At 33.7% G+C, this 24,389-nt stretch overlaps 1 protein-coding gene across 3 annotated transcripts; it reads right to left on the bottom strand.

The window, feature by feature from the left end:
* Window positions 1-8,811: 8,811 nt before the first annotated feature.
* LOC125156860 (polyadenylate-binding protein 5) lies at window positions 8,812-15,537 on the bottom strand. 3 transcript variants are annotated; one of them, XM_047843047.1, is made up of 3 exons: window positions 15,424-15,523; window positions 13,603-14,884; window positions 8,812-10,609 (listed from the first exon to the last, which is right to left on the bottom strand). In XM_047843047.1, exons 2-3 carry the CDS (start codon window positions 14,742-14,744, stop codon window positions 10,510-10,512), a joined length of 1,242 nt encoding a protein of 413 aa, XP_047699003.1. In that variant the 5' UTR covers window positions 14,745-14,884; window positions 15,424-15,523; the 3' UTR covers window positions 8,812-10,509. The 3 variants fall into 3 exon arrangements, 2 of the variants coding, with proteins under 2 accessions (XP_047699003.1, XP_047699002.1); XR_007148815.1 differs by lacking the exon at window positions 13,603-14,884 and having other exon boundaries at window positions 15,424-15,537; XM_047843046.1 differs by lacking the exon at window positions 15,424-15,523 and having other exon boundaries at window positions 13,603-15,400.
* Window positions 15,538-24,389: the final 8,852 nt, after the last annotated feature.

Genomic DNA, 24,389 nt, shown 5'->3' with positions numbered 1-24,389 from the left:
CTGTTTTAAATATACTTCATTTGGTAAAGCCTTCATTTGGTAAAGCATTTTCATTTCTTTTCCTTTGCAGTTCTGAGTTAGTGAATGCTGAAGTTATATAAGGAAGTCGGAAAATATTGGCGATTATCTCTACTTTTATAACTGATTCAAGTATTTTAATTACTTTGACCGGACAACTGTGATAATCCTTCTTCTCTCCAAACACACAAAACCATATAAACAAACATACACCCACACCCATACACACACCCACATGCATGTGTGCACAAACATGCTTATTTGGCCCAAATGATCAAATAGATATTTGGTGTAATTTGGATGCTAACATAGAAGAAAATTTAAGATCAAGATAAACCTATGAATTGTAGGTTGGCAGATGATAATTTTATTTGAGTATCTCCCTTCTTTCTGGTTATTATCCTCTTTTTCTAACAATAGAAAAACAATAATCCAAAGAGAAATAAGATGTGTTTTCAATAACTCGATTAACAAATCAGTATTACATGCCTTCTATGATCTCGGATCTTTGATAGATGTAGCTGTATGAGAAAAGCAGATAGATAAGAGAAGGCCATATTTGAAGAAAAGTGAGTTTTTCTAGGATTCAGTTGTTAAACTTGCCAACATAATGCACTTTTTTTTTTTCTTGGAGATTATGTTGTGGTATTACAGTGGGGTGTTCTCATGGCCCAGATAGAATGATGAGGTATGGTAATTACTCCAGAGATCTTTAATGAGGGTTTCAAAGTGAAATTTTCAGTCTAATGGGGAACTGTACATATATGGGTTTTAGGATGGTAATCCCGTTGAAAAGGTATGAACGACTTTAAGGATACTAAAGCAAATTCTGAAAATAACTTTTTTCTTAAGTTTTAACAAGTTAAACCTTGATTAGCAATAATTGAGAGTGTTTGTTTTAACAGCCTGACCAGCATTGACTAATGTTTTCAGTATTACTAATTTGTTAAGTGAAAATGGTGTCTCATTAAATTTGCATTTATTAACTAGCTACCTTGAACATTGTCATATGTTTTCTATACAGTTGTTATTTGTTTCTTTTTCTTTTAAAGTTGTGTATATATTTCTCTCACAAACTACTTTTGCCCATGTGACCTTGTATTGATTTGTGGGATATTTTTTATACAAAAATAAAAATTGTAACCATTGATCTGGCATAATTGGTGTATTTCCCTGTTTCTAGTTGTCTTTCAATTTTCATTTGTTAAGAGAAATATAAGAATAAAATATTGGGTCGCCTTGGTCCTTCAGTCAGTTAAGTGTCCAACTCTTGATTTCAGCTCAGGTCATGACCCTACACTTCATGGGTTTGAGCCCCACATCAAACTCCATGCTGACAGTGCAGAACCTCCTTGAGATTCTCTCTTGCACTCTCCCTGCTACCCCCCTGCTCACGCTTGTGCTTTTGCACTCTCTCTCTCTAAATAAACAAAAAAATTGAAAAAATAATAAAATATTAATCTAGACAAAGTCATAAGATTTGATTTTTTATTTATTCAATTATGGCTTGGTTTTTTAAAAAAAAATTTAATGTTTATTTTTGGGGGGGGTGCAGAGAGAGAGGGAGACACAGAATCTGAAGCAGGTTCAAGGCTCTGAGCTATCATCATAGAGTCCCTCGTGGGGCTCCAAGTCATGAACCATGAGATCATGACCTGATCTGAAGTCGAACACTTTACCGACTGAGCTACCTAGGATCCCCATCTCTTGATAATTCCTAAAGATCATCAGGTTTATCCATTATGAAATCATATATATTCATTAAATAAAATTTGGATTATCTAAAAATAGAAAGGTAAAAAAAGTTACAAATTGTTCCAATTTTCAGACAGCCTCACATGCACTATAAATATTTATTGAATGTATTTTCATTACTCTTTTGTTCTATGTGGAAAGGTTTTCATGTTGCTGTTGCTTAATTAGCAGTAAAATGCAGTCTGCTTTATTCTATGATATAAATATCACTCTTCTTTGTCATGCTACATTCTATCAAGTTACGCAGTTCATTTGTTAAACATATATTTACTATCATTACATACGAGTCACTTTTTTAGGGACTGAAATAGAGTTTAGAGGTAGTGGGATGAGGGAAAACAATGGAAATAAACATAAAATATATCAGATATTTTTAAATTCTATGAAGAAAAATATTAGGAAGAATAAAGAGTTTTGGAAGGGAATGGGGCTTGCCATTATGTATACAGGAGTAGGAAAATACTTTCTTATTTGGTGATATTTTAGTTGAGATCTGAGTACATTTATAGAATAAGCCATGAAAATATCTGAATAAAGAGAGTTCCAGGTGAAGGGACAGAGCAGGAGCAAATGAACTGACATAGTAATGTGCTTGATATTTCTGAGAATATTGAGGTGACAGTGTTGTGGGAGTGATGTAGAGAGGTGAAGAAGAGTAAGAGATTTAATTAGCAAGATAAGGCCTTGGTAAGGAGTTTGAACTTCACTGAGCACAAGACCTTTCACTGCTGAAATAATCTAGGTGAGAGATGAACATGGTTCAGACTGAGCTGTTGGCAACAAAAAGTGATAACAAATTATACGATTTTGAGGATATTTTCAAGATTTAGCCATCATTTTTTCCAGACAGACTGGATGCGGAGTGTGATAAAAAGAAAAGAGTTAAGAATAACTCCAAAGTTTTTGGCCTAAAACTGCAAGAAAGGAGCTGCCATTTACTGAGATGAAGAACATACAAGGAGGAACTGACAGAGGGTGACAACAGTAAGAGTTCAATTATTATAAAAGCTTTCTAATATTCTAAATAGTTTTTCTTCGTTAAAGATATTCTACATTTTAGTTATAAGCTATTTAGAAAATATATATAATGAAAAAGAAAAAAAATCACCTATAATTTTATAACCGAAGAAAATTACTCAATGTTTTGTTGTAAGTGTATACACTTTATGCATACACATACACAAATATAAACACAGTATATACATGTATATGTTATGTATATATAATTTTTTCTTATTAAAATGGGATGCTTTTTATGAGCTGATAATTTCAGATACTTACATCTAGGATTTGTTTAGAATTTTTTTCTTTCCAGAAATTTGGAAAAAAAGAGCCACTTGTACAGTTTTCTAGCACTTTTATGGTTTGACTATTATCAGTATTGTTTTCCTTTTTAACTTTATTTCATTTGTAACTTATTTAACTAAATTGTATCAATTAATAAGGTTTTTCATATTATTATTATTACTTATTCTAAGTAGCTAATCTTGGGAGATACTTTCTAGGCCAAAGTATGTAGACCAGGGTTTCTAGATCAGAGGTTGAAAAACTGTAACTTGCAGGCCAAATTTGTGCTGCCACAATTTTTTACATGGCCTGCATACTTAAAAGCTTTTAATACATGAACACATTTACAATCTATTTGATAACTGAAAGACACAACTTTGATGAACACTAATTAAGCTACATGTAATCCCCCAAATTCTTTTCATTAGAATTATATTATGAAAAATATCTTTGTATCATTGTCTTCATTATATTTTGAATTTTGTCAATTTTAAAATATGTGGAAATTTGTCTTTTTTTCTTTTTGTATAAGTATCTATATAATATCCTTGATGTTACTTCTTGTCTCCCAAAGGCTAAAATAATTACTATCTGGCCTTTAGAGAAAAAGTTTGCTGACTCCTGTCTAGATATTTGTAAGCATGCATAAAAATTACCTGGAGACTATGAGAAAAATGTAAATTTTTGTTGTACACCCCACCTTCACCACTGTTACGTCAGTTTTGATTCAGTAAGCCAAGGGTAAGTCCTAGGAATCTCAGTTTTAACAAACACTCCAGGTAGTTCTGATACACTCTAGACCAAATTTTCAAAAACACAAGATGCAGGCCCACCTGGGTGACTCAGTTGGTTAAGCGTCCAACTTCAGGTCAGGTCATGATCTGACAATTCGTGGGTTTGAGCCCCATGTTGGGCCCTGTGCTGACAGCTCAGAGCCTGGAGCCTGCTTCAGATTCTGTGTCTCCCTTTCTCTGCCCCTCCCTTGCAAACTCTCTGTGTCTATCTCTGTCTTTCTGTCTCAAAACTAAATAAAATTTTTAAAAAATTTTTAAAAAAACACAGCATGCCAACTTGCACTGAGGAAATTTCAGTAGTGTCTTTGAGCTACATTTGTGCTATTATTTCACCATCAGCATGCTGGTAAATATAAATTCATTGTACATATCTTATTGGAATGAATTGCCACAGGATACACCTGCCTATAATTATTAACACCTGTCAAGAATTGTGCAGTCACCTTTCCTTGGAACATAGCACTGCTAGGGATCAAAGCATGGTTTTTGGTCTAGAAATTTTGTAACTCTTAATTTGAACCCATATGATAACGATAGACACATCATTATTCATAAATTCCATACATCTATTCTTATCTCTTTTTATCCCCCCTTTATTATTGTTTATGTATATGTGTGTATTTATCTATATATATGCACATATCCATCCATCTATCCATAATCTATCCATCTGTCCAATTTCCCTATAAACACAAGATCTTAATTATGCTAGAATTAGTACTAACTCCTGCCCCAACTGCCATACAAACCTTGAATTTTTGATAGGAATGATCTACTATTTGTTTCATAGTAAATTTAACAATCTACCAATGCACCTTGGAAAGAGCAAATGTTGTGACATCAGTGTAAACAACAAGACATAAGGAGCTTTAAAAAATAAAAACACTATATATAGTACATTCCAGTCATTGTTATTAGAAGTTAGAAATTATTGCTGGAATACCTTAATAAAAATTCTGGAAAGTCCTGAAGATTTTAGGTAGTATATGCAAAAGGAAGAAAAGAAGAAATAATTTATCCTCTGAGACAACTTTAATCATTAAATCTGGAGTCTTCTTAATGAAGTTTACACAGGTGTCTGAAGTTCATATTTCTAAGAACCAAACCTTGCCTTTTTTCTCTACCTTCCCAACATTTTCATTGCTTTTTGGTTTATACTAATGGTGCTCCAGAGAAAAGTGGCTTCCCTCTCTGAGTAGTTGTGAAAGATTTCCATGATTTTTTCCCCTTTTGTATCCAATCCTCACTTATACATATTTTTGTAAAAGCTCTCTCTCTCTCTGGAGACAAAATATTAATTTTTATTTTTCTATTTCTTGTTTTTCAAAATATGTGTATTCAATTTATCTGAAATTATTATCTGTGATGAATTCCTAAGAGTGACTAAAATTATTTAAGATAGTATTCTTATTTATTTAATGAACTTTAATCTCGTTTTTATGAACAAATCCCATATTATTTCAAGTACTTAATAACATTTTCAATTTTTACCTGATAAGTGGTCTTTGCACATTTAGCAAGATAAACAGTTCTAGCAGACAGTGTTCTAAAAATGTATGATCCCATGGGACACATGGCTGGCTTAGTTTAGTGTGTGACTGTTTATCTCAGGGTTGTGAGTTTGAGCCACACGTTGGGAAAAAATTAAAATCTAAAAAAATAAAAATAAAAAGAATTATGATCCCAGATGAATTAAAACACAACTCCCATAGTCATAAATTCTTGGCCCCAAATTGAGAAAAAAAATTCAAACCTGCAATTACTTGTATGAGTAACCCACCTTGAATGATTTCTGTGATGAAACTTGCTGCTGAGGAAAAGTTGTAACATTGTTTCCAGTTTATCTATCACCTTATAAATAGGATATTTGAGGAGATATATTTGTTTTTGATCATGAAAATATATTACATATATACATCTCCCACAAACTAAAAATAAAAAGTGCAAATGACCCAGTGGTCTAAGAAAATTATTCTGCCTAAGTAAAACTGTTTTTTTTTTTTTTGGATACTAAAGGGGGAGACATACTTAGTTCATACTTGTTTTTCAATCTTCACAGTTTGTTTTACTTTTATCAACATATAATAGAAGTTTTAGAAAACTGTATCTTCTCATAAATTTTTATTCTTTGCCTGAAAGAGTTTACATTACTGTGGTATGTCTCCATAAAACAACTAAGGGCTACATATAGTTTCATTTTCATTTCCTAAGTTGCCACTTCAGAAAAGTTGGGCAGTGTCTCTTAGCATTATTTTTTGTTATGCTTGGCATATGGCTTTCACATCTCAAAATTTGTACCACATTAGCAATATATACTTCTGTTTGTATTACCCAGTCTTTGGTACTCAGATGCTCTAGAACATGTGTACAGCATGAAAGCACAATTCTAAACAGAGCCCATAGTTTTTGTTGGTTTAATTAACAAATTAACATCATTTTTATATGGTACATTTTCTTTAAAAATAATATCTTCAGCTAGATACATTCATCTATATATAAACAGTTTACATATCCTACTCTCTACTGTGGCTTAACATGCAAGTCCTGAAATTTAATCTTGACAAAATGGTACAATATCTCACACATACACACACACACACGCACACGCACACACACGTGCACACACACACACACACACACACACACCTCTACTAGAAATGTTTTAGATAATTTTTAGACAAACTACATAAACTAAAAATGCCTTATAAAAGCTTCTGTGTTCAACAAAAGATGGAGTTGAGATTAGGTGATGGAGGTAAGTGAGTATAGACAAGTAGAGTAGTACCGATGATTTTCTTTTTAGGAAATTAACTTACAAATGAAAGTTTCCTAAGGTTTACTATTACTGTAGTAGTCAAATAAGTATTAAGAATAACCATACAAACTAAATGAAAACTATTCATCATGCTTCAACTTAAAGTAGATATCAAGCCAGGCAGACATTTACTGCCCTTATTTTTAAATATTTATAACATTTAAATATTTTCTTTATTTATCTATATCCCTTCTTTTAATTATTCTTGGGTTAATTCATAAATCCCATATTTAAAACAAAATTATTTTTTAATGTTTATTTATTTTTGAGAGAGAGGGCAGGGGGATGGCAGAGGGAGAGAATCCAAAGCAGGCTCCAGTCTCTGAGCTGTCAGCGGAGAACCTGACATGGGGCTAGAACTCACTGACCACATGATCATGACCTGAGACGCTTAAGTTGGATGCTTAACCAACTGAGCCACCCAGGTGCCCCCAAAACAACTCTTTAATGAATAGGAAAACATATTCTTCATCTTAATTTGCATTACTTTGCCACTATCTCTGCCATAATGTAATGGGCCTCTCTTCATCACACACACACAAAAAAATATGGTATTTACTCCTATAGGTAAGGAAATTAACATATAATAAATTTTTGTGCAATAAAATTAACTAGGGAGATTCTTTGGGTTCCCTAAAGCTTTGGAAAAAAAAAGCTTGCAAATTCTTCTCTGTGTGTAGTTCTATTCAGGGATGTAGTCTGCCCAAAATCCTCAGAAAGGTGATTTTTTTTAATTAATTTTTTTAATTTATATCCAAATTAGTTAGCATATAGTACAACAATGATTTCAGGAGTAGATTCCTTAATGCCCCTTGCCCATTTAGTCCATCCCACCCTCACAACTCCTCCAGTAACCCTCTGTTTGTTCTCCATATTAGGATTCTCATGTTTTGTCCCCCTCCCTGTTTTTAATATTATTTTTGTTTCCCTTCCCTTATGTTCATCTGTTCTGTGTCTTAAAGTCCTCATATGAGTGAAGTCATATGATATTTGTCTTTCTCTGACTAATTTCACTTAGCATAATACCCTACGTGGATGGAACTGGAGGGTATTATGCTAAGTGAAATCAGAAAGGTGATTTAAAACACAGGAAACAATAGGTGTTGTTGAGGAGATGGAGAAAGGTGAACCCTCTAACACTGGTGGTGGGAATGCAAACAGTGCAGCCACTGTGGAAAACAGTATGGAGATTCCTCAAAAAGTTAAACCTAGAACTACCCTGCAATCTAGCAATTGCACTGCTGGATATTTATCTAAAATATACAAAATTACTGATTCAAAGTGACACATGCACCGTGATGTTTATAGCAGCATTATCAATAATAGCCAAATTATGGAAAGAGCCCAAATTCCCATTGACTGATAGGTGGATAAAGAAGTCAAAGAAGTGTATATATATATATATATATATATATATATATATATATTAGAAAATTATTCAGGCATAGAAATAAATGAAATCTTGCCATTTGCAATGAAGTGGATGGAGCTAGAGAGTATTATGCTAAACAAAATAAGTCAGAGAAATAAAAATATCATATGATGTCAATCATGTGGATTTTAAGAAACAAAACAGATGAACATAAAGAGGGAAAGAGAGAGAGGTAAACTGTAAAACAGACTCTTAACTATAGAGAACAAACTGAGGGTTGCTGGAAGCGAGGTGGGAGGGGTGATGGGCTAAATGCATGATGGATGTTAAGGAGGGCACTTCTGAGGAGAACTGGATCACTAAATTCTACTGAAACTAATATTATGCTATATGTTAACTGATTGGAATTTAAATAAAAACTTGAAACAAAAAAAATAAAGGAGTTGTTTGCACCCAAAGAAAATGAAAACACTAATTCCAAAAAATATATTCACCCTATGTTTATTTCAGCATTATTTACAATACCTAAGGTATGGAAGCAACCCAGGTGTCCATCAACAGATGAATGGATAAAGAAGATATGGTATATATACACAATGTAATATTACTCAGCCATAAAAAGAAATGAGACCTTGCCATTTGCAACAACATACATGGATCTAGAGAGTATTATACTAAGTGAAATAAATCAGACAAAGACAAATACCATATGATTTCACTTACGTGTGAAATCTGAAAAACAAAGCAAATGAACAAACAAATACACAGACTCTTAAATACAGAGAACAAACTGGAAGTGGGTAAAATAGATGAATGGTATTAAAAGGTACAAACTTCCAGTTATGAAGTAAGTCCTGGGGATGAAAATACAACACAGGGAATGTAGTCGATAATATTGTAATAACATTGTTCAGTGACAGGTGGTGATTACACTTACCATGGTGAGCATATAGTAATGTATAGAATTGTTGAATCAATATGTTGTGCACCTGAAACTAATATAATTAGTATGTCAATTTTAATTTAATAAAAAAAGGAGTCATTTGCAATCCTGTGTAAATTTGCTTAAAATTACTTTTCAAATGCTCCTAAATATTGATTTAAAAAGTCTTTGCTTTTCCAAAAGTATAATTTACCTTTTTAGAAATTTTAAATCAATCTCAAAAATTTGTAAAATTATTTATTCTACATTATAGAAGGCTTATTTTTTTTATAGAAAAGATGCCAACACCTGGTGTTTCACTTACTAGTTTTAAAACAAAGAAACTAATTTACTCTGATAACTGAGACAGTCATGACATATAATAGCATCACTCATCTCTTTTCTTGCAAGTCTCTCCAAAGAACTAAATATTTTCTTAATTAAATAAAATGCAAAGGCTCCAAACTTCTGTTGAGAAATTTAATGAGAACACTGGTCATTTTTGTGTGCCAAATGGGAGATGTTTTAAAACTGAATTTGACTTTTGACGGTGAAAGTACTTGGAGTTATTTTTTTTAAGTTTCATATAAATTATATCCTCAATATTTGTACATTGAGTTAGGCCTTTCTCAGATTTCCAATGGTAGCTAGATTATTTCTAACTACTGACCATGATCCCTTGAAGCCAAGTGGTTATATTAACTCTCTTGAATCTCAAAGAAAGCATTTGTTAGGTTATATTTCTTGGGAAGTAACACCATGAAGTATGTAAGAAACAATTAATTTCACATGCACAAGCACTAGTTTTTCAGGGATTCTTGTGATCACTTGATTTAATGTAGGAACAAGGCCTTGTGGAAATTGTCTTGGTCTTGAAGCAACATCCCATTAATTTATTTAAAAAATATATACAAATATACTTTCATTTAACTTATGTCAATTATTAGAAGCTTTGTCTAAGATAAACTCATCAATAAATTGTTGAACAATAATAAAAAAAGAAATCATGAGAAGTGTAAAAGTATTGATAACATCTCAACAGGATAAGCACTAGTCTATGTCACCAGTAACACCATATTAGAAGCGCCAATCTATGTAACTAATCAGCTCTCAATTATTTCTTTATGGGATGAAATTTGATTAAAAAATGGCTTATTCTGTAATAACTCATTTCTCCTGTGAAATACTGAGGAGACAATTGAAAAACAAACAAATTGAGGGATAATTCAAAAAGCAACCATGGAATGCTAACTATATTCCAGGTATTAACGTAGATGCTGGGAACACATATATCATCTATATTCAGTAATTTACTGATGCATTTTAAACTATTTCCTTAAATAAAGCCATTTATTTATAGGTAGGATGGCATTCACACCATTCCTAAATATTCCCTTAAACACATAGTATTCTTACATTTTCCCCTGTACTGAAAATATCAATTAACATGTAACATTTTGTTTGTCCCCTTAATCATAGATACAACCAGAAAGGCAACAGTATATGAAGAAGTTTTTTGTACAGAATAGTCTCACCAGAATAACTTTTAATATGATGGTTTACAATCACAAAGCAATGTTCTTAATTTTCTTCTCCTGGGCACATTTGAAGTTTGTACAGTGACTGTTTTGAAAAGCTGAAAAAGGCTGGGGAAAACAAACAAAACTTGTATTAAATAGTCCATTCTTAAGTTTACCATGACAATTGACAGTATAGTTTTACTAATTTACTAATTATCTTGCGCTAGGAAATGAATGTTTTTTTCACAAATTTTTAATATCCTATTTTTAATGTTTTTTTTCACAAATTTAAGCTGTTCAGTTGTTTTGCTCCCCCTTGAAAACCTTAATTGTAAGTCTATTAAATGTAGTTAAAAATGAAAAGTACAAGATTGAAAAATTACCCAGGTGTTTGTGTTCAAATAGAGATTATCTTTCCTTTATAATTTTCCCTTTCTTTTTACCAACTGAATTTACAGAGGTTTGTTTTGTTTTGTTTTGTTTTGTTTTTTACTGCTTTGCAGTGTCCTAACATATAATTTATCTGTACTTGGGCATATTTTAATTATTCCTTTATTTGTAATGGCTAACTTTTTAAAAATAATAATTATTTAAATACTTAAATAATTTCCTCAAATGTATTAAATGCTTTTATACTTGAAGATTTTTACCTTCTAGAAATCTTGCATGATTTATACTGATTCAAAGCATTTGTAAAGGTTCTGGTTAACACTAACACTTCAAGTTTATAAATTCAAATAAAAACTGGTAATTGGTAAAAAGGAATAGAGAGTGCATATAGTAAGTAATTACCAATGTAGATATTTTAAATTTATTTCAGGTTGCACTGTTTTCATATATTTTAATGGTCACAATTATGTAAAGCAGTGGGCTCATAAAATATGAAAATTATATCCCATTAGTTTTTACTTTTACTTTTGTCAATTTAAGTAAAGAATATATCTTGAATGTTTTTCAGAATTTTGATACATATATCAATATAATGTGCATTCTAATTTTTAGCAGACCTAAGCTTTTACATGGTATAGATACTTTTCCTCAAGTTCATATAACTCATACTGTTTTAAGCAAGGGAGTTCATCACAAGGTTGTTTACAAATGTAGAAAACACTGGAAAACATGTAAGTATTATTCAATGCGTTACTTAGATAAGCTATAGTACATGCACGCAATGGAATACTATGCAGTCGCTAAAATGATGTTACAGATTGATATTTTTTTAGCTTAAAATTTAAAGAAACACAAAATAGTACATATAGTATTTTTTTGTTGATTGTAAAAGAGTGTGTTTACATAGGAGAAAAGTATATGTATGCAATGAAATCTAAATAGTGGTTATCTCTGAACTGTGGGAATTTAATTCTTTATAATTAATTCTTTATAAATGCCTGCATTGTGTACATTTTTTAAACAATGAGCATGTATTATGTATATGATTAATAAAAACAGTGATTTCCATTTGAAAATATTTGATAATGAATATACATGTAATTTGTAGATAAACAATTACACAGAGAAAGTTCTTTCTCTTTGTTTTATGGGAAAATAGCTAACAAGTGTTAACGAAATTATATATCTATGTTGTATTATGCATGTAACCTAAAATTTGTAGTTAACATAATAAAAGCCAATTAAGAATAGAGACAACACATTTTTTATGGTTGGATATATGATGTGAATAAACCCTATTTTTAAAAAGGATTTTTTAAAATTTTACATAAATTAAGTAATTATTTCTCTACTTCCAAAATGATTTGAACACTCACATATTAAATGAAAGGCAATCTAAAGAAAACATAAAAGTAAGTGTAATATGGATGGAAGGTAGATGGGTGGAGAAAAGAGGAGACTACAAGTAAAATACTGAAAATCTGCAATCTAGAAATTACAGGATAAATAATGTAACTGCAATATAGAACAGGACATCTTGTCACAACTTCGAAGCAGCCAGACATAAAGAGAACCATACTGGATTAATAGCTCTCATATAACAGATGGAGGCTTTGATACATCTGTGAATATTATCACATGGATGTATTCAAAAATTTACAAGAGATAACGACAAGTTTAATAAAAGATGTCCTTCAAAGTAATTTTTCAACATCATTATATGGATTATTTACCCTTTTTATTGACACTTTATAGACGCTGAAGTAAAAATTTTAAAATTTTCTATAGGTAAAGGCAATTCAGTGCAGTTATTTACCTTTTTTGTTAACTTAACATGACCCATGTGTACTACTAAGGAGTTTTAAAAAATGAGTGGCAAGAATGCTGCTTAGACTGTACTCATATATCAACTCTCTCAGGAAAGATTTTTAAGATAAAATTCATCATTTTAATAATGCTTAAAGTGTTAATTTTCTAATATACTAATTGAGAAAACACTAATAGGTTTATTTCTGGGCATGAAGTTGAATACAACTCCCAATACTTAGTCAAAGCCACTGTCAACTCTCTGATATGCCCACAATACATTAAAAAGGGGAAAAATGTATAACGAAATAAAGAAAACTCAGATCTTTTGAAAATAATATCCATTTTAAATAATAAAGTAAAATTATGCACAAATGTTCATCGGATCATATACATTTTCCCCTGCTTTACTGATTTCTCAAAAAGCAAGTTAGAACTTTTCTGTATGATAGATTCAGAAATAATGGCCATTTTGAGAATATTTTCATAGAAGAAATTACATTTAGCAGTATAATTGCAATAAGGAAGTAAATATACTCAAGTACCTCACCTTGACTGGTTTAGGTAAATAATAATAATAATGAAAACAATATGTGGAGGGACAAAGTTTATTCTATATACCCTAAGGATATTTTATCAAGAAATGGTACAAAATGACAGTTTTACAATTAGAAATTATATTCTTCACTAAAATGAACAAGGTTTTCTAGTTTTACTTATTTTTTCAAAAGAAAGTATTTACTTCAAAAAGAAAGAAAGAAAGAAAGAAAGAAAGAAAGAAAGAAAGAAAGAAAAGGAAAGAAAAGAAAAGAAAAGTAAAGAAAAGAAAAGCCTGGCATAAAATAACCTCATCACAAAGTAGCCCAAACTAAGTAGGCACCAGCTAAAGGCTGCACCAAATTGAGCATTCTTATTCTCACCACCTGCGCCTGGCCTGGCCCAGGGTGACATGCAGGGGCTTGGAGCCCACTGTGCGACCATTCATCTCATCCACTGCTTTGGTAGCATCTTCAAAAGAGGAGAAGCAGACAACACCAAACCCTTTGCCTTGCCCTACTTCCACCATCACTTTGGCCCGGCTAATTGATCCAAAGGAAGAAAATTCTTCCTTCAGTTTTTCATCATCGATGGTCTCATCCAGGTTCTTAATATAGATAGGCACCCCCGGAGGCCGACTTTTTTCTTTTAATCTCAGCCGTTCAAATCTTCGTCTTAACTCAGCCAATCGTTCAATTTTCTTCTGTGCTCGCCCTACGTACAGAACTTTCCCATTGATGGACTTTCCATGCAGGTCTAACACAGCCTTTTGGGCAGCCTCGTGCGTCTCATACCTCACAAATCCAAAGCCCTTAGATTTCCCACTAGCATCTCTTATTACCTTAACACTCTCAGTTGGCCCATATCCACTAAAGATTTCCTTCAGTTTTTCATCATCCATGTCATCTCCGAAGTTTTTAACAAAAACATTAGTGAAAGTTGCTCTATCCTTGGTTCTGACTTCAGCTGCCCTCTCTTCTGGGAATTTGAATCTACCAACATACACCTGGCGGTTGTTGAGCCGCACCCCATTCATATGCCAGATGGCTCTATTGGCAGCGGCCAGGCTGTCAAAGTGCACATAGGCATAACCCTTAGAGCCATTGTCATCACATACGACTTTGCAGGAGAGAATGTTCCCAAAAGCAGAAAATAAATAAAAAAGGGCCCTATTATCTATGGATTTGTCCAGGTTTTTGATGAATATATTTCCAACTCCAGACTTTCTTAACCGGTCATCTGGCTGAGACCACATGAGGCGGAAAGGTTTGCCATTAATCAAATCAAAATTCATGGTATTCAGGGCCCACTCAGCATCTGCAGGAAAGCGGAAGTTAACATAGCCATAGCCCAGGGGGCTGCGGGTCACAGGGTCACGGCAGATTCGGGTGAAGCGCAGAGGGCCAGCAGGCCTGAACTTTTTATATAACATGTCCTCAGTAACATCTGGGTCCAAGTCACCCACGTACAGGGCAGCCTTGAGGTACTTCTTTTTCTTGCCAGCAGGATTAGGCTCTCCACTCCCCATCTTTCTAAGCACAGGAAGGAGGCTTTCGCGGGAGAGAAAAAAAGGCTGATTTCTCTAAGCTATGGGCCAAGCAGCTGTTCACAAAAAGAAGAAAGCCAAGGCGAAGGAAGCTAAAAGCAGTTTCAGAATCACTGTTGAGGCTGAGAAAATGAAGTTCAGAAACAGCTGGTCAGCGGACTCAGAACAAACACATCAGACAACAATGCATCCCAATAACGAATCTGTTCTACCTAAAGAACTTATAATTTCCACACATTAAGATTTAAAATCTGTTTTAAAAGCCAGTAGTAAGAAAGAAATTCTCTGTTCCTCATTTAATTGTAAGAAATCATCAAGCAGCTGGCTGGGCCCCCCACATCTCGCATTGGCTTACAGAGGCCTCGAGACCCGTTTTCAGCATAAATATAGGCCTCGAGCTCCTACTGGCTTAAAATTCTCTTAACCTGGACAGGGGCCAAACGTGTATTCCTCCGCCGGCTGCCTGGCCGGTCTCAGGCGGGCTAGCAGCTAAGGCCGCTAAACACACTCAGCGTCAGTGAAAGGGCAGACTAAAGACTTGGTGCGCTGGGGCCGGAAGGCAGGCTGCAGAAGGCGGATCAGACAGAGAGACAGACAGACAGACACACACGCTGGGGACGGAAGACCGCCCAGATACCCCAGATGCCCACCGGGTACGGACCGAGTGACGCGCGGTAATTTCGGCAGTCTGAGACTCGCGGCAGGTCCGGAGGGACTGACTGGCGGACGCGCACTGGGTCAGCTTCAGCGGGAGGCGGTTCCGGACAGATGTGGGGCGGAGTCAGAAGAGAAGGGTAGATGCGAGGCGGGCGGGCAGAGCTGGGACAGATGGACACGGATTGCTTTCCGCAGGACAGAGCACCCCAAGGACGAAAACCATTTAGCTGTGGTAGGGCGGGCGGGGCGTGAGGAAACCCGGAACCTTGCTAAGTAACTTCCCGCTTGCTCTGTGCCAAGATAAAATTAATTTAATTTAATTTAATTTAATTTAATTTAATTTAATTTAATTTAAATGTTTTTTAGATTTTTCTTTATTTTTAAAATTTTGTGTTTTTATTTATTATCTTTAAGTATTAATTTTAGGCTGCTAATCCCAAAATTAAAGCAGGAGGTGATCACCTAGGCAGAAAGAGCTCTCATACTTCTTTTTAATAATAAAAAAAAATTCCCTATATCATTTCTGCTTAGGAAATTAGATATAGGGTTGCATATTTTCTAAAATAATTGGAAAGTCAGAATTGACAGCTGTACTGGATTCACATTACAGTGCTAAATGATCATATGGTCAAATAAAACACAGGGCCATGTTGCATTTAGCCTTTATCCATTAAACCCCAACATGATGATCACATAATCCCCAAGTAGTAAGCAGAATTCTTGACACTGCTCCAGTAGTACTAATATTTTAATGACTGGAGAGTCGTAAAATGGCATTTTATGGTACCTAGTGCTACAAAACTTTGAAGATGTGCTGTCTCCACAATCAAAAATTACAAAATATTATAAAAGAGATAAAAGCTACAGAATCAATGCAAAATATATGATTAATGTCCACAGATGAAATAAACATGTAAAGATATAGGCATATTATGCATTAATTACTAATTATTTTATTTTATTAAAGTTTTTATTTAAATTCCAATTAACATACAGTGTAATATTAGTTTCAGGTATACAATATAGTGTTTCAACACTTCCATACAACACCTGGGGCTCATCACAAGTGCACTACTAAATCCCTATCACCTACTTAACCCACCCCTCACCTACCTTCCCTTTAGCAACCGTCAGTTTGTTTTCTATAGTTAAGAGTCTGTTTCTTGGTTTGCTTCCCTCTCTCTTTTTTCCCCTTTGCTCATTTGTTTTGTTTCTTAAATTCAACATATGACTGAAATTATATGGTATTTGTTTTTCTTGAACTGATTTATTTTGCTTAACATAATACTCTCTAGCTCAATGTCTTTGCAAATGGCAAGATTTCATTATTTTTTATTGCTAATACCCCATTGTGTTATATATATATATATACATATATATATATACATATATATATATATATATGTATATATACACTCTCTTATTTATCCATTCATCAGTTGATGGACATGGGATATTTTCATAATTTGGCTGTTGTAGATAATGCTTCTATAAACATTGGGTGCACATATCCCTTTGAATTAGTATATTTGTATTCTTTAGGCAAATAGCTAGTAGTGCAATTGCTGAATCATAGGATACTACTATTTTTAACTTTTTTTTTAACCAGGAAATGGTGCCGCTCATTATTTTTCCTCCAAGATTTTATTTAAATTCAAGTTAGTTAACATATAGTGTAGTATTTAGAATTCAGTGATTCATCACTTACATATAACACCCAGTGCTAATGCCAACAAGTTCCCTCCTTAATTCCCATCACCCATTTAGCACATTCCCCCACCCACCTCCCCTTCAGCAACCCTCAGTTTGTTTCCTATAGGTAATAGTCTCTTATGATTTTCCTCCCTGTTTTTATCTTAATTTATTTTTCCTTCCCTTCCCCCATGTTCATCTGTTTTGTTTCTTAAATCCCACAGTTCAATGAAATAATATGGGATCTGTCTTTCTCTGACTTACTTTGCTTAGCATAATACACTCTAGCTCCATCATTATCATTGCAAATGACAAGATGTCATTCTTTTTGATGGTTGAGTAATATTCCCTTGTGCATATACCACCTCTTATTTATCCATTCATCAGTAAATGGGCATGTTCACTCTTTCCATATTTTTTGCTATTGTGGATAATGCTGCTATAAACATTGGTGTCCACGTGCCCCTTTGAATCAGTATTTTTGTATCCTTTGGATTAATAACTAGTAGTATAATTGCTGGGCCTTAGGGTGGTTTTATTTTTAACTTTTTGAGGAAACTCAAAAATGTTTTCCACAGTGGCTGTACCAGCTTGCATTCCCATCAACAGTGTAAGAGGATTCCCCTTTATCCACATTTTCACCAACACCTGTTGTTTCCTGTGTTGTTTATTTTAGCCATTCTGGCAGTTGTGAGGTGATAACTCATTGCAATTTTGATTTGTATTTCCCTGATGATGAGTGATGCTGAACATCTTAAGTGTCTGTTTGCCATCTGTATGTCTTTTTTGGAAAAATTTCTATTCATGTCTTCTGCCCATTTTTAATTGGGTTATTCATTTTTTGGGTGTTAAGTTGTATAAATTCTTTATGTATTTTGGATGCTAACCATTTATCAGATATGTCATTTGCAAATATCTTCTTCCATTCCATTAGTTGTCCCTTAGTTTTGTTGATTGTTTTCTTCACTATGCAGAAGCTTTTTTATCTTGATGACGTTCCAATTATTTATTTTTGCTTTTGTTTCCCTTGTCTAAGGAGACAAATCTAAAAAGAAGTTATTATAGTTGATGACAAAGAGGTTACTGCCTATATTCTCCTCTAGGATTTTTATGGTTTCAGGTCTCATGTTTAGGTCTTTAATCCATTTAGGATTTATTTTTGTGTATGGTATAAGAAAGTGGTCCAGCTCCATTCTTTTACATGTTGCTGTCCAGTTTTCCCAACACCATTTGTTAAAGATACTGTTATTTTTCCCCTTTTGGATATATTTTTTTGCTTTGTCAAAAATTAATTTGCTATATAGTTGTGCATTCATTTCTGGGTTATCTATCTGTTCTATTAATCTATGTATCTTTTTTTTTTCTTTTTTTGCCAATACCATACAGTTTTGATCACTACAGCTTTGTAATACAACTTGAAGTTCGGAATTTGATGCCTCAAGCTTTGCCTTTCTTTTTCAAGATTACTTTGGCTATTCAGGGCCTTTTGTGGTTTCATATAAATTTTAGGATTGCTTGTTCTACTTGTGTGAAAATGCTGTTAATATTTTGATAGGAATTATATTCAATGTGTTGGTTGCTTTGAGTAGTATAGACATTTTTTAAAGTTTAATTATTTTTGAGAGAGACAGAAAGAGCGCACTAGGTGGGGAGGGGCAGAGAGAGAGAGAGAGAGAGAGAGAGAGAGGGAGAGGGTGACACAGAATCCAAAGCAAGCTCCAGGCTCCAAGCTGTCAGCAGAAAGCCCGACGTAGGGCTTGAACTCACAAACTGTGAAACCATTACTTGAGCCGAAGTCAGATACTCAACAGACTGAGCCACCCAGGTGCCCCAAGGGTTGTATAGACATCTTAATATTTGTTCTTTAAATCCGTGAGCATGAAATGTCTTTAATTACTAATTTCAACATGAGTTTTCAATTTTAAACTATGGCAGGAAACAACGTTGTAAGATTAAACTCAACTCAGGTTTCTCACTCTATCTCTCCTTAGAGTTTGTGAGAAACTGTTTTGGAGAGGAATGTTGCTCTCTCTTTGGAAAATCCCAACATCTATAACACACAGCTCCTTATCCTACCTCTTCCACAACCTGTCCCCTCAAAAAGAAAATCTAGGGGCACCTGGGTGTCTCAGTTGGTTTAGAGTCTGACTTTGGCTCAGGTCATGATTACACGGTTCATGGGTTTGAGCCCTGCCTCGGACTCTGTGCTGACAGCTCAGAGCCTGGAGCTTGCTTTGGATTCTGTGTCTCCCTCTCTCTCTGCCTCTCTCCTGTTCGTGCTCTCTCAAAAATAAACGTTAAAAAAAAATAAAAAAGAAAATCCAAACAAAACTTATATCAGTACTATTATGCTGGAAAAGATCCTAGCAACAAGAAAGGATGCAAGAGAAGGACATCACCCCAAAGGGTGTTGTCTCAAGAAGAAATTCCTGTGATAACAGGCCAAATTCATGTGCTGCTTCATTTTTTTTTAATCTTCCATTTTCTCTTAGACTGTGTAGTTCACTAAAGACAATTTACCCTCATTATATACTCAAATATTTAGTTATTTTCTTTATTGAGCTCTTGTGCCTACTTTTTAGGATTCTTAAACAGGATATGAAGACTATGAGAGAAAAGGCAAATACAAACAAAAATATATAGAAATAGACTAATAAAATATAGTATTGTAATATAACCACAGTGACCAATATGTAGAAACACTTGAGAACACCTGCTTAGTTTATTGTATTTTGAACAAAACGTTTATACCTTTTCTTATAAGTTTAGTTAACAATGGGCTAGGATTTTGTACTGTTTTTATTTTTCTAATTTAAAAATACTACTTTACTGGGACACCTGAGTGGCTCAGTTGGTTAAGTGTCTGACTTCGGTTCAGGTAATGATCTCACAGTTCATGAGTTTGAACCCTGTGTTCAGCTCTGTGCTGACAGCTCAGAGCCTGGAGCCTGATTCAGATTCTGTGTGTGCCTCTCTCTCTGCCCCTCCGCCACTCTCTCTCTCTCTCTCACCCTCTCTTTCTCTCTCAAAAATAAATAAACATTAATTTTTTTAATATTACTTTACTGAAAATATATATTAAAATAACACAAATCCAAGAGGATAATTCCCACAATATCATCACTGAATCAAATCAATATTTTATTTTTTATGTAACCATCTGTATGTTTTCCATATTTCAATTCATTTCTACATATTTTCTCCAAAATTATAGATATAATAGGATTGTTAAAAATAAGTATTCTCAAAATAAATTCTTTTCTACACTTATTTGCTATCTTGGTATCATTGTAGTATAAACATTCTAAACTATAGTGAACTTTTGATTGGATCAAAATCAAAACTTGATGACTGCTTTGAAATAAGTGAATTTTATTAGAGTTCCCTCTGCTAAGCAGAAGTTTATGGAAAGAAAGAAAACATTTTTGCCTATAATTTGTTTAATCATTTTAATATATTTTTTTATTTTTTTAACATTTATTTATTTTTGAGAGAGAGAGAGAGACAGAGAGAGAGTGAAAGCAGGGGAAGGGCAGAGAGAGAGGGAGACACAGAATCCGAAGCAGGCTTCAGGCTCTGAGCTGTCAGCACAGAGCCCAACACGGAGCTTGAACTCAGGAGCTGTGAGATCATGACCTGAGCCAAAGTCAGATGCTTAACCAACTGAGCCACCCAGGTGCCCCATAATCAATTTAAAACTTAAATTGAGAACAGACTATGGAATAAAAATCAGATGCAGAACACTTCTCTGTAATTATTATTATATATTAAATGCAAGTTTTAGTCTATGTAAATATGATTCATATATTAAATCCATTAAAAATCCCTGTCCAGATTCCTATGGCAATTGGTTGAGGCACATCTGAATCTTTCTGAATTTGAGAAATGTTTTGCATGAGGAATCAAAGATAACTGACATTCTAAGTGGATCCCACCACATGTTGTTATTTACAGTTAATAGCAATGTGTCACCATGAGTGGAAGAAGAGAGTTGGGGATTTAGTTTTCATCTTTGTTTAAAGAGGCACTTGATCATGTGTTTCCAATTAAAAGTATCAGCAGTGCAAATTGCTAAGACTCACATTGAGGCTAAATTTGCTGCTTTTTTGAATGAGGTCTGGGATGACTGAACAAAATATTATAAAGTGAAAGCTTTACTTCCTAGTACTTGGCTCATATTTTTTTTTTAGAGAGAGGAAAATGCAAGAAAATTTGACATTCAAAATGTCGTATAAACAGGCATTTCTATAGTATGTTTTGGAACCAGTAGCAATTATTTTTTTTTTCTGTTTCCAAAAATTTTATCCTCAACCATGAGTACCTATGCTCCATATGATACTCCTGAAACACTTTGATAAGATTGATTATCAAAGAATGATTAAGTTGTGTTCATTACAATGTGCTTACTAAAGTGAGAAAGTGGCCCAAACTAGAAGAGTTTCAAAAGAGTTTACAATGAACAAAATTAATACTAAATTGTTAAAAACTCAGAATAACTTATTCTTCAATACTTATCCAAAATTTCAGTATTTTTAAATTATAGAACAATATTTTAGATATTTATGCAAGGCAATAGCTATAATTCATACATTTATAACCTTAGGGGATTTGTTGGAAATTGAGACATATATGTTAGTTATATATGTATATATATATATATATATATTTGTATCATGAACTAAATCTCCATTGAATACAAAAGTCATGTCTTTTTGATTCTAGTCATTTTGAAAAGTGTAAGGCAATATCTCATTGTCATTTTGATTTGCATTTTCCTGATGATTAGTGAAGTTGAGCATCTTTTCACGTGCCTGTTGGCCATCTGATGTCTTCTTTGGAAAAATGTCTATTCAGGTCTTCTTCCCATTTTAAATGGTATTCTTTACACATATCTTTTGGTGTTGAGTAAGTTCTTAATATATTTTGGATCTTAACTCCTTATCCCATATATCATTTTCAAATATCTTTTCCTATTCAGTAGGTTACCTTTAATGTATTGATGACTTCCTTCACTGTGCAAAAGCTTTTTGTTTTGGTGTTTATTTTTGCTTTTGTTTCCCTTGCCTGAGGAGACATATCTAGAAAAATGTTGCTAAATCAGAGAAATTACTGCATATATTTTCTTCTAGGAGTTTTATAGGTTTATGTGTCACATTTAAGTCTTTAATCCATTTGAGTTTATTTGTGTGATTGTTGTAAGGAAATGGTCCAATTTCATCCTTTTGCATGTAGCTATCCAGTTTTGCCAAAACCATTTATTGAAGAGACTATGTTTCCCCCATTATATATTCTTGCATGTGTCAAAGATTATTTGACAATATAAGCGTGGATTTATTTCTATTATGTTATATTGATCTATGTGTCTATTTTTGTACCAGAACCATACTGTTCAGATTACTATAACCCTGTCATATATCTTGAAGTCTGGGATTGAAATAACATGTATTGGCAAAAATATGGAGGAAAAGGAACACTTGTGCACTGTTGGTGGGAATATAAATTGGTACAGCCATTGTGGGAAACAGTGTGGGGGTTCCTCAAAAAATTAAAAGTGGAAATAGTGGGGCATCTGGGTGGCTCAGTCAGTTAAGTGTCTGACATTGGCTCAGGTCATGATCTCACGATTCGTGAGTTTGAGCCCCACATCGGGCCCTGTGCTGACAGCTCAGAGCCTGGAGCCTGCTTAGGATTCTGTGTCTCCGTCTCTCTCAGCCCCTCCCCTGCTCACACTCTGCCTCTCTCTCTCTCAAAAATAAATAAAACGTTAAAATATTTAAAATAATGGAAATAGGATATGGCCCAATAATTCCACTATCAGGTATTTACCAAGGAAAACAAAAACACAAATTCCAAATGATATATGCACCCTATGCTTATTTCAGCATTATTTACAATAGTCAAGATAGGGAAGCAACCCACGTGTCCACCAATAGATGAATGGATAAAGAAGTTGTGGTATGTAAACACAAAGGACTATTACTCAGTCATAAAAATGAATGAGATATTGCTATTTGAAATAATATGGATGGACATAGAAGATATAATGAAAAGTAAAATAAATCAGATGGAGAGAGACAAATACCATATGATTTCACTTATATATGCAATCTAAAAAAACAAGCTAACACTCTAAAATATAGAGGACAAACAGAAAGTTGTTTAAAGGGAGGTGAGTGGGATTTATGGGTGAAATAGATAAGGGGGATTAAGAAGTACAAACTTTCAGTTATAAAATAAATGTCATGGAGGTGAAAAGCACACCATAGGGAATATAGTCAATAATATTATAATAATAGTGTTTGGTGGCAGATGATGACTACAGTTATTGTGTTGATGACTGAGTAATGTATAGAATTGTTGAATGAATATGCTATACACCTGAAACTAATATAACATTGTATGTTAATTATACTTCAATAAAAATAATAAAAATTCAATTAGTAAAACAAAACACTGCTGCAAAAAATGTCATGCATTCTAATGTGAAGAAATATGAATATTAATAAACATAATACAACCTAATGTAACAACTTTATATATGTTTGGGTTTTATTAGGTGTCTCCTTAGGGTGCTCTTTCAGTTAGATCCTCTAAGTTTAAAATAAATGTATAGAATACTACTTGGGAATTTATGCAATTGCTATGTAGTCACAGTGTAACCCTTCTAAAATTTTATATAGCATATATGATGTAGAATCAATGTATTTTCTGTTATGATGCATTAAAATAGGATAGGAGTATCACCCAATTGGCAAATAGTCTCAAATCTCTTCTTACTAGGGCCTGTTTAGTGAACATATGTCTCATATAGCAGGGATGCCTGGGTGGCCCAGTTGGTTGAGCGTCTGATTTCAGCTTGGGTCATGATCTCATGGTTTGTGGGTTCGAGACCCACTTCCAACTCTTTGCGGACAGATCAGACCCGGGAGCCTGTATCGAGTTCTGTGTCTCCCTCTCTCTATCTGCCCCTTCCCTGTTTATGCTCTGTCTCTCAAAAATTAATAAATGTTAAAAAATATTTAAAAATATGTCTCATATGGGAAAATACACACACACACACACACACACACAAGTCACATACTCTATTTAAAAACCTTGAGCCACACCCTATACCACATACTCTGATTAAAAACCTTGAGCTATAGTCATTTTAATTGACTTAGAATGAGAAATCAATAACTTTTTTTTAAAAAAATGTAAAGTTTATGCTATATTTTTATTTTTGAAATTGTGGCTAAAGGGGCACCTGGGTGGCTCAGTTGGTTAAGCGGCCGACTT

The sequence above is a fragment of the Prionailurus viverrinus genome, chromosome X, assembly GCF_022837055.1.
Source record: "Prionailurus viverrinus isolate Anna chromosome X, UM_Priviv_1.0, whole genome shotgun sequence".
Lineage (NCBI taxonomy): Eukaryota > Metazoa > Chordata > Mammalia > Carnivora > Felidae > Prionailurus > Prionailurus viverrinus.
Note: the sequence above shows the minus strand (reverse complement) of the source record. Positions and strands in the feature narration are given on the sequence as shown.